Source organism: Netta rufina (assembly GCF_964035555.1).
Source record: "Netta rufina genome assembly, chromosome: 2".
In the NCBI taxonomy this organism is placed as follows: Eukaryota; Metazoa; Chordata; class Aves; order Anseriformes; family Anatidae; genus Netta; species Netta rufina.
In genome coordinates, this window is record NC_140124.1 from 131,757,032 (window position 1) to 131,773,119 (window position 16,088).

The 16,088-nt window shown below is 37.2% G+C and overlaps 1 protein-coding gene across 1 annotated transcript in view; it reads right to left on the bottom strand.

Annotated features, from left to right (window-relative positions):
* The window catches only part of CNGB3 (cyclic nucleotide gated channel subunit beta 3), a gene marked incomplete at both ends in the record, with an annotated part of 35,383 nt that extends 26,385 nt beyond the window's left edge, over positions 1–8,998 (bottom strand). Inside the window, 5 exons of the mRNA XM_084281684.1 lie at positions 1,540–1,590; positions 4,008–4,216; positions 4,856–5,041; positions 8,351–8,502; positions 8,994–8,998. Of these exons, the coding sequence (XP_084137810.1) occupies positions 1,540–1,590; positions 4,008–4,216; positions 4,856–5,041; positions 8,351–8,502; positions 8,994–8,998 (603 nt within the window). The remainder of the gene's footprint in view (positions 1–1,539; positions 1,591–4,007; positions 4,217–4,855; positions 5,042–8,350; positions 8,503–8,993) is intronic.
* Positions 8,999–16,088: the final 7,090 nt, after the last annotated feature.

A 16,088-nucleotide genomic window follows, 5' to 3' on the forward strand; every position in this document is an offset into this window, starting at 1 on the left:
TTCTGTTATTTCAATTACGATTCTGACAAGATTTAAATGGTAGGCATGTGGCTGGTAAATGGGGGTGCAAAAAGCACTTCATAGGCACTTCTACAGCTTTTAAGGTCAGGCTGCCTAAAGCAATCTGGGGGATCACAGTGAATTAGACTCCTTGATTGCAACTGGCAAAATTCATGTGTTTCATACAAAAGATTCATCATAGAATCATAGGAACTTAAAATATATATATGTATAGATGTTGGTTATTGTTATATTTGGATGCTTCTACTTCCCATATCAACAATTGTATGATAACTTATCTGCTTACTCTATTCTTTCCACTTACAGTGTGCAAAGAAGGAATGCTGTGGGAAACTTGGCTTTGCCTAAAGATTTGTGTATTGAGTTGCTTTCCTCTGTTACTGATAACATTTGGGAATACGAGAGAAATATGGAACTGTGGGCTTCATCTCACTGTAATCAGAAATGTCTCTGCCCTGAGAGATGCAACTCACATTGGCAGCAACACTGCCCTTTAATTCCATGCAAGGAAGATACAGTTAATACCAGAACTCTGTGAAAAAAAAAGGAAACCAAACCAAAAGCTTGATTGAGGACAAACAGCCTTCTATGGCTTCTCTCCCTCTCTCAGACACATGTCTAAGAGGAGGCAAAGATTAGTCAGAAGTGCTTTAATACCAGTAACTGTTAATTGGTACTTAATCATTTGACTAATTCCCAGTTTATGTCTACATCTTGCATGTAGTGAGAACACTCAGCTTCCATTGGTTTCCGTAGAAATCAAGAGCACTAAACATATTTCAAGAGTGAACCTAAAATAAAACTGTACATATCCATTTAATTCATTTGAGTTTAGTTTGACTCCCTTCTGCTAATTTTGCTGTAAAGTGTTTATTTGGGCTTTATATCCTGAAAGCACTTTTGGATAGCTTACCTTCAGGCATATAGATAGTGCAATCTACCAATCACTGAGACAAATTTTAGCTCTGAAACAAGACAGGTGCAAAAGTATATACAGAAGAGAGAGCAAAAAATGTATTTTCAGAGATGCAGGCTCAGTGTCACAGAACTGCATGTGTATCAGGAATTCAACAGACTACCTTCCCTCTGCTGGTAAATCCAATATTTTGGGAAAAAAAACAAACAAAAAACAAAGAACAAAAAAACACAAATATTCTAAAAAAATTCTAAATTTTTTCTTTTGATTTTAGAAAGCACTATGGGCATCAAAAACGTTGCTTCAAGTTTTTATTTGCTTATGTGAGCAATGGCATATTCACTAACATTAGGTACTTCACAGAGTTCACTGAATAGAGTTATCATCTGGTTAAAACTTTTAATTGTGTCTAACGAACCCCTGGCAAACTATGCTGTTGTCTTTCAGTTTGTATGGGGATGACCTTGCACAAATTCATCCAAAATCAGAATTTTATTATTTTTTTTTTCAATTATTATTATTTAGTATTATTTAGAATTGCATTTATAATTATTATGTTTTAGAAGCTACAGTATGACACTAGTAACACAGGACCTACTTACCCGAAACTTCATAGAGCTGTGGTAGAACTTCTTCATTTCCACTTTGTCTGACTACAGCGAGGATGAAAGGAGAAAAAGGGATAGTCAAGAACAGCATGCAAAGAATGAGCTCTGCTATTCTACAGTAGTAATACTCTTCTGATAACAAGGATGATACCATTTATATTAACAGTGGTTTAAAAGTATGAATGGTGAAGTATCTGGAGGAAGAAGTAGTATTTTTATTAGACCAATTTACCTTAGACCATATTTTATTAGACCTGCTTGAAAAAATCAGGTCCAGGGTTTATCTGTTTTTTTATCCAAGTCTGGCTATTGATCTAACAAAATATGCTATATTTTCACACAAACCTTCCCTCTCGAGGTCTTGGTACTGGCTGATCCTTGACCTAACACCCTTCAATTTGGGGGCCAAATGCTCCTTTTGACTTTAATGGTTCCAACAGAATGTTTCTGGTGGTGCTGTACAAAACTAACTCATTGAAAGCTGGCATTAACTTGCTAACATTATTAGCATTATAATAATCAACGCTGCATTCATTAGTAATGATTAGCTATTTATTTTTAAATTGCTCTCCATAGGAACTGATGCTAGAACCTTAATAAGAAAGGCTAATCACAAGTATCTAAAGAAATGCATCTATTATTATACTTACTGAATTTATAGCAGGAACACTTTAAAAATAGCCTTAAAATCTTAAGGACTTTCACTATTATCATTTTAAGCATTAAACTCAGTGCAAGAGATCAGGTGGTAGATGATTTCTTCACCCACTAAAATCTTTGAATTGTACAAACAGTTTCAAGGGAAATAAAAGGTAAGCTTCCTACATTAAATTTTTAACCTTGTTCATAAAACTTGAGTTTTCTAGGATTTCAGCAAGATTACAGTTTTTTTTTTGTTGTTTTTTTTTTTTTTTTTTTTTTTTGACTGGCTAGGCATAGAAAAATACATTACACTGCACTGCATTTAATATCTATCCAAACTATATTTACACAGTTCTATCTGAGATTCCCCTGTAAAGGTATTAGTAATATCTTGGATGTGTAAAATTCTACATAAAAGCACTGAACTAAAGCTAGTTCCAAATTACATTTGAGGATATATAATTTTGAATTTTCAGTCTGTTGGGCAAAATAATGTCACGCTGAAGTTATCTAAACTCGTTTTTTTTTTTTTTTCACATTAGGTTTTCTTCTCTAAGAACTTAAAGAGTCAAAAGCAGGGAAGATTTTAAAGAAAAGGGCATGTTCTATATGTCCTTTTCATATGTTAAGGACAAGTCTTTACCTTTTTACAGGCACTTGCTTACAGTTTTATTTTGTGCTATTCTCTAAAAATATAACATAAAACAGAAGCAAAAAGCAAAATTGTATATATATGCACATTATGTGTATATATATATACACACACTATATATATATATATATCACAGAATCACAGACTCATCTAGGTTGGAAGAGACCTCAAGATCATCGAGTCCAACCTCTGACCTAACGCTAACAAGTCCCCCACTAAACCATATCGCTAAGTTCAACATCTAAATGTCTTTTAAAGACCTCCAGGGATGGTGACGCCACTGCTTCCCTGGGCAGCCCATTCCAATGCCTCACAACCCTCTCAGTAAAGAAGTTCTTCCTAATATCCAACCTAAAACACCCCTGGTGCAACTTTAACCCGTTTCCCCTCATCCTGTCACCAGGCACATGGGAGAATAGACCAACCCCCACCTTGCTGCAGCAATATATATATATATGTATATATATATATACAGCCCCAGGAAAACAAACAAACAAAAAAAAAACAAAAAGAAAAAAAAAACAAACAACAACAAAAAACAATCAACAAAACACCACTAACAAAGAACAAACAAAGGAAAACACACACACAAAAATAAAATGTTTTTGAAAATTGAAATTGAAATTTGAAAATTTCAAAATTGAAATTTTGAAATTACTGGGATTTGTTCTGATTTAGGCATAAAATTATAACCTCACAATCTGTAACAAAGTGCTTATATACTGTCCATATGTAGCAGATTGTGCACTGTCTTCAACTATGATTCCTGCACAATGTGAATGGAAAGTGGAAAGTTTCACACAAACATACAAATGCATACATACACATATGAGTACATAGTCATATAATCACTGGTTCCAGGGAAGCTGCACCAATTTACTCCTGGTAAGAAAGAGTTTTATGCCTGTTCTGGCTGCTTGTATCTGTTGTTTTCTAACCTGCTTTTCTCTTTTTATTTTTTTTGTATGTAGGATTCACTTGTCCAGAATGTAGGCAATAGCTATGTTTCCTTCTTCCAAAACAGGATAATAGTAGGTCAATGAAGAAGAATATAGGTATACTTTGATAAATAAAATGTTGTGTAGATTTGACATATTAGGAAATGTGTATCAGCAATTTCTATAAACACATACCCACTATTTGTGGAAATCCTACTTCCAACACTTACTATTATATCTCCACCTTTTAAAAATTGCACTCGGGGCTGGAAAACCAGCAGGTCACACAGGTAGCAGATATCACAGATGATGTCTATGGCAACCCAATATATTGTATTACTTGGGGTTTGATATGGAAAGACAAAGCGAAGGGGGATAAACCAGCAATTCCAGTTATAGGCCACTGTCACAAGCATGAGCCATGCTACGTAACGTCGATCTGAAAGACAAAATAATGAATTTCCAGGCATGAAATTAAAATATTTTTTTCATTCTTTTAGATATATTTATTCTAGTGCGGCCTCTGGGAACCTTTCTTCCCAGAGCAACCTCTCATTCTCCCTTTTTCAGTAACACAGTCTCATAAAAGTCACACAGGTTGAAAATAGGAATCACGCAATGAATAAGCAAAAGGGAAAAAGAAAAGTTTATGAAAGCATACAGAATTTAACGTATCTGATAAAGCTCAAAATGTTTTGTTGATGCATAGTATAACTGACAGAATAATTATTTTGCCTTAATGAATGGGAAAAATTCTCGATCAAGAGTCATCAGTTTTAATTGTGGTTGTTTTATATATCAGCTTCATGGCACTTAAAATCACACTGTCATAGTCTTACTACTGTTGTCAGTTTTCGTGGCTTTTTCCTGTTTGGAATGTAAGTTCTTGAGGGTTGGATCTGAACTGTAAACAGGAACGTTTACAGTTCAGATCCAACAGTTTATTCAGAGGGATACTGAGGGTATCCCTCTGAACTGTAAACAGGAACGTGGATCTTGCTGTGACTTGTAGTTATCATATACTACTGAGTCACTTCAGCATGCCTTTACTCCATTCTATTGCACAGTTTTAATTTACCTGTGTATGAGTCTATGCTGTCTGGTAGTTGTAGATAGGTCATGTATTTTTTCAGTGGTGGTTTTTTGAATTTACAGCAGAGCATATCACAGTAGTGATCCTCCTCTGGCTTTGCTTCTGCTTCCTCTTTCTTTTCTTCCTTTTTTTCATCTTTTGGTGGGGGTGGAGGCTTCTTTTTTGATGGTGCTAGTGAAAACAGAATATCACAACAAGTGACCTTTTAACAGTCGTTTAATTACTACACCCTCTATTAACATATACAAGAGCTTCATTGTGTTAAAAACTCTTCTAAAATCACTTGGGAGTGACTAAAGCTACAATTCATTACACTATTGAGTGTATTAAAAAACAGATTGGAATAAAATAACCGCTGATATAATCATGCACACCTGCTATCACAAACAGGGCACTTCATGTTAAAGAGTGCAATATATGTTACTGTATTTCCTTGGTGCCCACAACCAATGCCATAAAACACTGACAAGAAAAAAAAAAGGTAATTCATAATTCATCATTCATTAATTCACCTGGGCTTTTCTCTTAACATGATTGTTGCAACTAATGCATAGTTAGGATGGAGATAAGAAAATATATCTGTGCCATGGGCTGATCACTCCCCTCACCTAAGATCCGATATGCAAGATGCAGTAGGTGAAACTAATGGGAAGCCTATGGTTTTCTACATTTATATGCTTACAAAGCCTTTGAGCCCTTTAGACCCCGATGAAGTCCAGTGCACAACATCCATGTGGCGTAAATTTGTGCGGAGTGCACCAGCAGCACATGCCAGTACCCTGGCAGCAATTCACTGGGATGAGGGGATGGGACCAACAATGTATGATGTCTCCTGCCAACTTCAAAAATATGAAGACAATCTCTCTGCTCCGCTACAGTCCTGTGTCTCAGCTGTGGAGAAATTGTCTAAAGGACTTGACAAGCTTGTGGAGAAAGTATATTCCCCCTCATCTAGACAGAGTGATACTTCAGCCACTAAGAATCAGCATTCGCCTGCTCAAGAGAGAGAGTACCCAAGACGTACACCACGTGGCACCTTGTGGTTTTATCTGCGTGACCATGGGGAAGATATGAGGAAATGGGATGGTGTACCTACTTCAACCCTAGCTGCTCGGGTACGTGAACTGAAAGGAAATACAGCAGCAAGAAGAGGGGCTCCTAAGAGAAATGCTGCTCCAGTTTCTATTGGGCAGTACCCCAGAGGCAGTAGAAGAGCTGATGTTATTCTTGACCACGATGAAGGGACCTCTACCTCTCATTTGCCAGAATTTGTGCATTTGCAAGAATTAAGTGGCAGACGCTCCAGCCAGGACTAGAGGGGCCCTGCCTCTGGCCAGGTAGAGGAGAGGGATAACCGGATTTATTGGGCTGTGTGGATCCGATGGCCTGGAACATCAGAACCACAGGAATACAAAGCTTTAGTGGACACTGGCGCACAATGTACCATAATGCCATCAGGCTACCAAGGGACAGAACTCACCTGTATCTCTGGAGTGACAGGGGGATCCCAACAACTATCTGTACTGGAAGCTGAAGTGAGTCTAACTGGGAATGAGTGGCAAAAGCATCCCATTGTGACTGGCCCAGAGGCTCCGTGCATCCTTGGCATAGACTATCTCAAGAGAGGGTACTTCAAGGATCCAAAAGGATACCGGTGGGCTTTTGGCATAGCTGCTTTGAGCACAGAGAAGATTAGGCAGCTGTCTACCCTGCCTGGCCTTTCAGAAGACCCTTCTGTTGTAGGATTGCTGAAGGTTGAAGAACAACAGGTACCAATTGCTACCACAACGGTGCACCGACGGCAATATCGCACCAACCGAGACTCCCTGATTCCCATCCATGAGTTGGTTCACCGACTGGAGAGTCAGGGAGTAATCAGCAAGACTCGCTCACCCTTTAATAGTCCTATATGGCCAGTACGAAAGTCTAATGGCGAGTGGAGGCTAACAGTGGACTATCGAGGCCTGAATGAAGTCACGCCACCACTGAGTGCTGCAGTGCCAGACATGCTAGAACTTCAGTACGAACTAGAGTCAAAGGCAGCCAAGTGGTATGCCACAATTGATATTGCTAATGCATTTTTCTCCATCCCTTTAGCAGCAGCATGCAGGCCACAGTTTGCTTTCACTTGGAGGGGCATCCAATACACCTGGAATCGGCTGCCCCAGGGGTGGAAACACAGCCCTACCATTTGCCATGGACTGATCCAGTCTGCACTGGAGCAAGGGGGTGGGCTCTCGTTGAGAAGACGTCGGTCCTCCTCTCGAACACCGGCTGCGTGCGTTGAGGCCTTGCTTCAAGGACGTGGTCAATCATCGCTCATTTGTGGGAAGTAGAGAGTAATTTCTTTCCTCTGCACTTCCATATCGCTTTCATTTATTTTGTTTGTTTGTTTTCCTCCCTTTTTCCCCTTTCCCTTTTATTTCCCCTTAGTTAAATTGTTTAGTTCATGGTAGTCTTTATTTAATTATTATAATTATTTCCCTTTAATTAAATTATCCTTATCTCAACCCGTGAGTTGTTCTTTGCTTTACTTCTCCCCCTCCTTATCTAAAGGAGGGGGAGTGAGTGTTATTCCATCTTTATCTTGGATAACTTTTTGTCCCATTAATTCTGGTGGCTTTACCTCTGAATAGGATACACAGTCTTAGCAGCAAATTGATGAAATGGAACTATGGTAATTTGAGAAATGATTTTTTCAAATACAAATAGGACAAAAGAGGTAAATGAGCAAAGTATTATTAAAAAAAATGGAATTCCTTTGTTAGCTGGTACAGTTTATAAGATGTCAAGCTCTGTTTTTTTTCTATTTTATTAAAAAATGGGTAAACACTAAACAGCTTCTCTAAATGGCAGAATATCAAATCACCACACTCAATTCTTTGTGAAAAAGAAATGAAGTAAAACTTTCCTATAAAGAGTAACAACATTGTATTTGTTTGATGTTTCATATTTTATCAAAAGTCAATATTTAATGAATTTCAGATGAGTTTGCTCTACTTGAAACACATACATAGAGTCCTCAGTGTGTCTGGAAGTTTGCTGCCATGGCTAAAATTTTATTTACTTTTACACAACAGATCTAATCTCAGATTGACCTATATTTACTTGTAAGATAGATATGTTTCCTCATATGTTTCAGATTCATCCCAATGAATAAAGGTATCTAGTATTTAATTTAAAATATATAAAACTGCTTGACAGACATGATTCTAGACTTGATTGCATAAGATTTTCCCCACAGATGTTTCAGTGATGGGGTTTAAAGGGATTTTGTACCTAAGGACCAGGCTTACTGTAAACTATTACAGGTAGCTTGACTCCAGTGGGCACAAAGTGATTCATTTCAATGGGTAAACATATGAAGTTTGCTATACTTACCAAAAAATGTTATCACAGCATTTTCTGTTCCCACAAAATAATATTCATCTTTAAACTCAACTGATACACAGCTATTTCATATATTCTAGAGTCACTTACAAGCTGTAGGACTGCCTTCAGGGGAGGACAGCACAGGGTCTTTCAGCTTTTCCTTATAGACTGTGGCCCTTTCCCGCATTTTTCTGACAATCTCTTGAAGCTGGGCATCAGCATACTCATTTGTTTGGAATCCTTGAGGTGTTTTCTGTGTGCTAATTAAAACAAAACAAGATGTTGATGTGGTGGAAAGCTATGGAAGAAACAGTGCTAATTCTACAATATGAGCAGAATTCAAACATTAAGACTGGATCTTTATTGGCCACAATGTTTATTCGTATCATTTAATTCACTGTAAGTGGACACATGAGGTAACTGCTGTTGCTTCCAGCTTGTGTCAATCGATATTGCTGGCTGAATCCAGGAATCTACATTATATTTCAGGCAGAGGAGGTGAGGGTGCACCATGCTCTGTATAGCCTTCTACAGGAATGGCTTCCCACCACTACTTTTCACCAAGTTCTGCTTTGACTATGTAAGGCCTAGAGCTTATCCTACGTATTTGCTAAGATACAAAACATGTTCTTGCCATATGTCAAGTAAAATAAGGTCATTATTATGTGGTAATAGCCAGATGTTGACAGGATGTAACTGAGTTATATTAAAAAGACGCATACGGTGGTCCAGGTGGAGAGATTATGTTTACTTCATGCTCGTAATCTTTGGAAAACTGATTTCATCTATGATTTTTTATGGGTTTTAGCTACTAGGAAATAATAAAAAAAAACACATACTTTTTACCTAGTGGGAACAAACCAGTGGTGTTCTTGCTAAAGTTTCTCCAGTCACCACTAAGGTCCGCCCCCCCACAGTAAACACTGTGTGTTTACTCAGGCTCAGAGTAACACTGAGCTGATGTTCCAGCTTTAAGCATTTCTTCAGACTTCAGGACATTTGATTAGGATCTATGCATACTGCTCAGTCAATTAGAATATCTAGCTAAGAGTGTTTCTTGATCAACTCCTTTAGGCTTATTCTTACTTGAAATTTCATCCTTAGTTACTTGTTAGAGTCTGACTAGGCAAGCTGGGGACATTTTGGAGTGCCAAGCAGTTGGGCCATGCATTTGGACTTACTCTGTGTGGAGACCAGGATATGGATATTGCTGTGTATCCTAGACTGAACACTTCTCAACTGGTGTCTCACCCTGGTGGCACAGCCACAGAATCACAGAATCACAGAATTTTTCTAGGTTGGAAGAGACCTCAAGATCATCGAGTCCAACCTCTGACCTAACGCTAACAGTCCCCACTAAACCATATCCCTAAGCTCTACATCTAAACGTCTTTTGAAGACTTCCAGGGATGGTGACTCCACCACTTCCCTGGGCAGCCCGTTCCAATGTCTAACAACCCTTTCGGTAAAGAAGTTCTTCGTAACATCTAACCTAAAACTCCCCTGGCGCAACTTTAGCCCATTCCCCCTCGTCCTGTCACCAGGCACATGGGAGAACAGGCCAACCCCCACCTCACTACAGCCTCCTTTAAGGTATCTGTAAGATAGAGTTATTACAGGTGGGTGCAGGGCAGCTGGTGGCCTACTCCCATGCTGGTCACAACTGCTGTTGTCACAACTGCTGTTTGGCACAATCCACCTGTGCCTGATACAGGGAGTACAGCAGAGTAGTGCTCTTTAAGGGTTTTTCAATTCTGTACCAAATACCGGATGGGGCTGTTACAGAAAGAGAAGCAGCAGGGCAAGAATGAAGCAAGCCTGAAATTTCCCATTTCTGGAGAAGATCTTCCCAAAGATAAGTAGAAGGAAAGTGGTACAACAGCATATTGGGTAGGGAAGAAGTGAAAAATACTGCAAAGGGATCTTTGAATAAACACTATGTCTCCTCAAGTCTTAAACTGACTTTTAGGTTTCTAACAGGAGGAGCTGCAACTAAAAAAGGAGTGTGTCAGGGTTTTCTGAGAATCACAGTTTTCTGGAGACACACCACATATCACGTTGCCCAGGGACGTATAATTTAAGGATGTGAAAATGCTTCTCCAATAAAACATTGGATAAAATGGAGACATGTCATTAAAAACAGAGAAAGCAGAAGTCTGAAGTGTGTGTTTATCATTCTTCTAATTTAAGTCTTCTGTAGTTTCTATTTCTTAAAACTCCCCAGACAGGAGATTAATCAAACTATTCTGATATACTTTGTAATCTCATCACAGTTTATTTTATGTCACATATTCCCTTTGCTCCAGCCATCTGCAGTGTATTGAAATTCTTTCTTATTTTGAGCTAACATGTCACAATTGGTTTTTCAGCTTTATGCAAAGAATTTAAAATAATTCTTACTCTTCTGTTGCTGTATTTGCTCAAGGCATTAGCTATTTTATAAAAAAAATACACTTATCAGAAATGTCATAAGAAAAGTCCCTGCTATCTGCTTTCGAGGGATAAGCCAAAAGTTGTGTGGGATTTCTTCTATTCCACAGCCTCTCCCAAACAAGATAAAGTCTTCTCTATCATAAATTTGGTGCTTTATTGCTGCAGTGTAGGAATCATGTTGTTATTTGGTACTGATTGGAAGCTATATGAATCTGTTTAATGTTATTTGCCCTGCAGTTGATAAGAAATTGATTTTCCTTGCCCCACTTCTCATTTGGTTTGCATGAACTCCTCCTCTGTTACTTTCTAGTGAAGACATGCTTAAATTTTCTATGGTTAATATAACAGGAAAAGGGTACTTGTTGAACACAGCTAATTTGAAGATATGTTTTGTACGTGTACTTCACGTGGAAGTGCACTTTAAATTGCCTTGGCTAAGGAAGCCCTTTCAAACTGCACCTCTCACAATAGGTGGTGCTTTGCCATGAATATGTGACACCAGTGCTATGCAGCTGCCTTTTGCTGCATGCTACAATCTGGTGGAAATCAGCGCCTGGCTCAGCACCTCCTACTGGGCCTGAGATCATTACTCAAGATTTGTGGTGCTTTCCTCTCTCTCAATCTCTCTCTCTCTCTTTTTTTTTTTTTTTTTTTTTTTTTCAGATGTTTCTTTCACTATGTGTGTGCTCTTTCATGTGTAAATCTTTTAATAACTCTATTAATAGACATTTTTTAAAATTAATATACATAAGCACATAGCTGCCAGCAGAACATATATGAGAAGCCAGCAGAAACAAGAGCAGTGGGTAAGCAACCCTGATAAGGTCATTTGCTGCTTTGAAGACACCACAGTTAATGAGAGTAATTGGTACCTCACACTACATTACAGTATTTTCTCGTTCTGGTTCACTGCTCCCCAGACTTTAGGATCTTGTGCTTGTGGAAAGGGCTACTCTAACTTATGTTTTTACCATGCTCTGTTAAGGAGATAATGCCTCATTTGAATATGTAATTATGTTCATACAGACTGTGTTGATTTCACTTTCTGGCTTTATTCTCTGTATGAAAGTTCTCACTGGGTGATCAGACTTGTGGGTATTGCTCATTTCCTGGTTTGCCTCTGCCTGTGTGTCACATTGCTGAATAGTTTGTGGCATGCAGGGGCAGATCTGCATGTTCAGAGGTAAATCTTCCTTACAGGCACACTGCTTAGCTGGGCAGAAAGGTACTTCCTCCTTGGTTTTCTGCTAAGTGCAAGGTTTTGTCTCTAAGCTGATGTATTATTCTTTAAGCAAATTGATCTCTATACAATATGTTACAATAGTACGCCTACACTTGTAACACCGTACAGTCCTTTACAGAGTGGAAATATTTATACTCTGCAGTAAGAACTTCACATGGTCCAGTAAATGAAAGAGTCAGAACCACAACTCATGTACTAGGCATGTAGTTATGTTAATACTTCAAACATACTTTGCCTAGCAATAGCAATGTATGTAACAAAACTGTAACAATAATGCATATTTTTATCTTCTTAACTTGTAGGTTTAACTTAACTTAATTCTCCCCAGGCTAAGAGAAAAGATTTAGACACCTGTAACACAGCAGAAGAAAAAGGTCTTGAAAGAACAGGCTATGGAAATACAGCGTTGAGTGTACTAATGTATGGAACATCTGTTAAGTACTGCGCCTTTGAAGCTTTCTGTGTTGAGTTCAAACAAAACAGGAATCAAGAAATGTTATGGGTGATTTCAGAATAAAGCATGTTAAACCTTTTCTAATTTGAAATCCAGAGTTTCTTTCCTGCTTTCTGGCCACAAACACCAAATACTGAGTTCAACTTCCTCTTTTATCTACCAGGTCACCCCCAAGAAAAAGTATTTCAAAAATACATGCTGTTGCCTAAAAAAAAATCCATACTGCTTTTTGCTGAGTTCAGTTATAGCCCTTCTTTTTGCAGCATTTAAGAAAATCTATCCTACGTACTAGGGAATATAATTCTTGATCTTGCAATAGAACTTTTAGTGTTTTCATTGAGCATCAATATATCTAAACCAGTGTCTTAAATAAATAATTTCTTGTCTTGAATAAATTCTCTAGAACATCTAATCCAGATGACCAATTTTCAGAAGGATATAAAAATGCATAGCTATGCAAATGTCCACAAAACACGATGTTATAGCTGAGAAATATTTCAGTGTGATAGAAAAACGTAGTTCTAGGTGTCATGAAATGTATTGATTCAAAGACATCCTCAATATGCCCTGACGGTGTGGGTAGAGTTACAGGGACCAGAACCCAATATCCTTCGCCACTTCCCAAACTAAGATCACACATCCTACATGATTAAGAAACCTCATGGCTTTGTGTAAGAGAAAAATTGTGTTAATCATCTCCTTGGTCCAGAAAAAGGAGTAATCAGAAAAACTAACTATCCTCTTTTGGCTTTCTTTATAACCAATAGAAAGCTTCTCTGAGGAGAGGTTCAGAATAACTAAGGTAGGTTTCTGCTCTCAATTGCTTTTGAAAAGAACCTGTCCTTCTGCTTTACCTGCACAGGAATCCTATGGAGATTTAGGAGTCACCTTTAATTTTTCTTTAATGACTTCTTTGGTACAAAATGTAGTAGTATGCTAGTGATGTTTGACAGTTCATTGAATTGGTACATTTACAAAATAGGACTGATTTCTGTACCAGACAAATTGAACTATTTAGACTGAGTAATAGAAATGAGAGCAAATCTAATGCTACGTAATGAAGACTTTCACTTAAAAAAATAATTGTAAGAATTTATTTTGTAAGTGTTTGGATCATTAATTTCAGATAGCAAAGGGAGAAATTTCCAAGTGTTTCAGTCAACAGCAGGGTGCCTATGGAGCCACATTCTAATTTGGCTATGAAAAACACTGCTAGAAATACAACCTTAAAATGCAGTTAACATATTGCCTGTGAAGGAAGCATTAATATTGACGTATAAACACATGGTGATAATTATTCTGACCATCCAGACTCAGAAGGTGAATTCACATAGGAAACTCTAGTATCATAGAATGATCAAGGCTAATGAGAACCTGTCTTATAAAGTAACAACAAAACAAACTGAGAGGCAGTAAGATCATTGTCTATAATTTCAAATTTTGGTGGAGAACCAGGCAGGGAAAAGAAGTGTTTGAGTTGAAGAACAGTATTGTAACAGGAATAAATATGTAGAGAAACACTGTGAATTAGTATGAAAGTTTCTAAGCCTGTAAAGACTGGGACAGCCTTGTGTTCTAGACAGCCTTCTGATATTCTAGGATGCGAGGAAATGGCCACAGTTTGTACTGGGGGAGGCTAAGATTGGATAGCAGGAAGAATGGAAACCCATGGAAAGGCTCTGAGGAACCTGCTTTGGAGAGGGGTTGGACCTGATGATCTTTTGAGGTCCCTTCCAACCCCTACAGTTCTGTGATTCTGTGATTCTGTTTTCAAGCAGTGGAACTGGCTGCCCATATAGTATTTTACAGTTCTGAAACAAACCGTTGACACTTTAGATCATTTCAAAAGTTCAATTAACCATTTCAAAAAGCTATTAAATCAATTTCAGTTTCCTGTAGCAATCTTAAAACCTGTACCTTACTGTGCCCCATCATCTCTTTTTTGTTGTTTTTTTTTTTTTTGAGGGAAAGTTACTGAGAGACAACAAACTTTAATGACCCAAGAGATCATGTGTTTCCCTGTTTGCTGCATGTTTTGAGATATTGACAGTATATTAACTTTTCTTTGCACTAAGAAAGGATAAAAATACATTTTATTTTCATTCTTTTTTAGGATTTTGTTATGCTTCACAATGCAATTTGAATTCAAACTAATGTTACTTTTCTCCTAATATCTATTTTCTTATATATTTGGTTAATTTAAAGTGATATAATATCAGGGTTAGTAGTTTTGACCACATATAAATGCAAGAATAAGCCATAAGCATCAATAAGCTTCATGTGGACTCTGTAAATAAATTTACCCATTGGAATTGATGTCTTTCTATTACCTCAGACTCTTTGTACTGAAATTATTCTTGTTTTGGCCCTAAGGAAGTGTTTTGAAACAAAACATGAAGATAATTCATTTTGCATATCTCATGTTTTATTCTTATAGCAAAATGGATATAGAAGCAACAACGTTCAAGTAAGCTGCTGTATTTCTGAGTTATCCGCTGGCATTGGACTCAGAACAAACTTCCCGATGTAGCGCAGACTGAAATCTAATCATCTGGGCTGCATGAGATTCCTCCTGTTTAGTTCAAAGGTTTGTCACAGCAGCTTCTTTGACAATCCTCTTAGTTATTCAATCACATCAGGCTGTGAATCCTCTAATCTTCTTTGCAGAATTCTCTAAGGAGAAGTCTGTCTCAATACTTAACACATGGAACTCTGACTGAGGTACCAGATTAAAATGTGAATAAGATTTTATTTTAATTAGCAATTTTGCAGTATGATCTATGCAAAAGAAAGTAGGGTGAATGTTGAAAGTACCAATTAACTTTTAAAAATCACCTTTCTTTAATGTCACTGGTGATATAAAATTGTTTAATTGCACTGGATATTTGCCATGATGTAAAAAATAAAGGCAGCATCATTTCTGACAGTAATAGCTCTAGAACAAAAGTATAACATTCTAAGAAAGAACCATATGGGAATAAATGAGACTGTTGTGCTGTTGGGGCTTTCTTATTTGTAAGTGATTAAATCTCGTCTGGGACATTTGCCTCTTACCAGGAATTTCTGAAGATATTTTTTAGCATATAAATGAAAGTGCTGTACTGAGTTCATGAGCACAGCACAAATCCATCTTCAAACTTTCTATTCTTCTATTTTTAATAATAATCAGGGAATAAAATCTAGAATAAAAACACTGTGATATTTTACATAGTGAATTTGTTAAAAAGTTGCAACAAAATATTCCAAATGAAAAATTTCACTTTCATTGATGCTTTGATGTCTCATCTGAGTTTCTGAATTCATTCAAATCCTAAAAAAAAAAAAAAAAAAGGAAAACAACACCCAAGTGTAGGAGCAGAGACATTTTGAGACTTGAAACTTCGAGACATCCTATAATCTTACTTCCCTTTCCCACAGCTCAAAACAGGCTGAAGCACACCTATGCCATTCCTTACACATTCTTGTTTAACCTTTTTAAAAAAATATGTCTAGTGATGGCTATTCCATAATTTTCGTAAAGAATTTATTCCAGTGCTTCACTAGCCTCACTGAAAAATTTATTCTTAACATAAATCTCTTTTGGTACAATTTGCTCTAACCACTATGAATATAGGATAAGAAGTATAGTTCCTCCTTTTTTATTTTATTTGTTTGAACAATATTATTTTCTATTTCTGTTATTATTCCTATTATTATTATTATTATTATTTTATTAT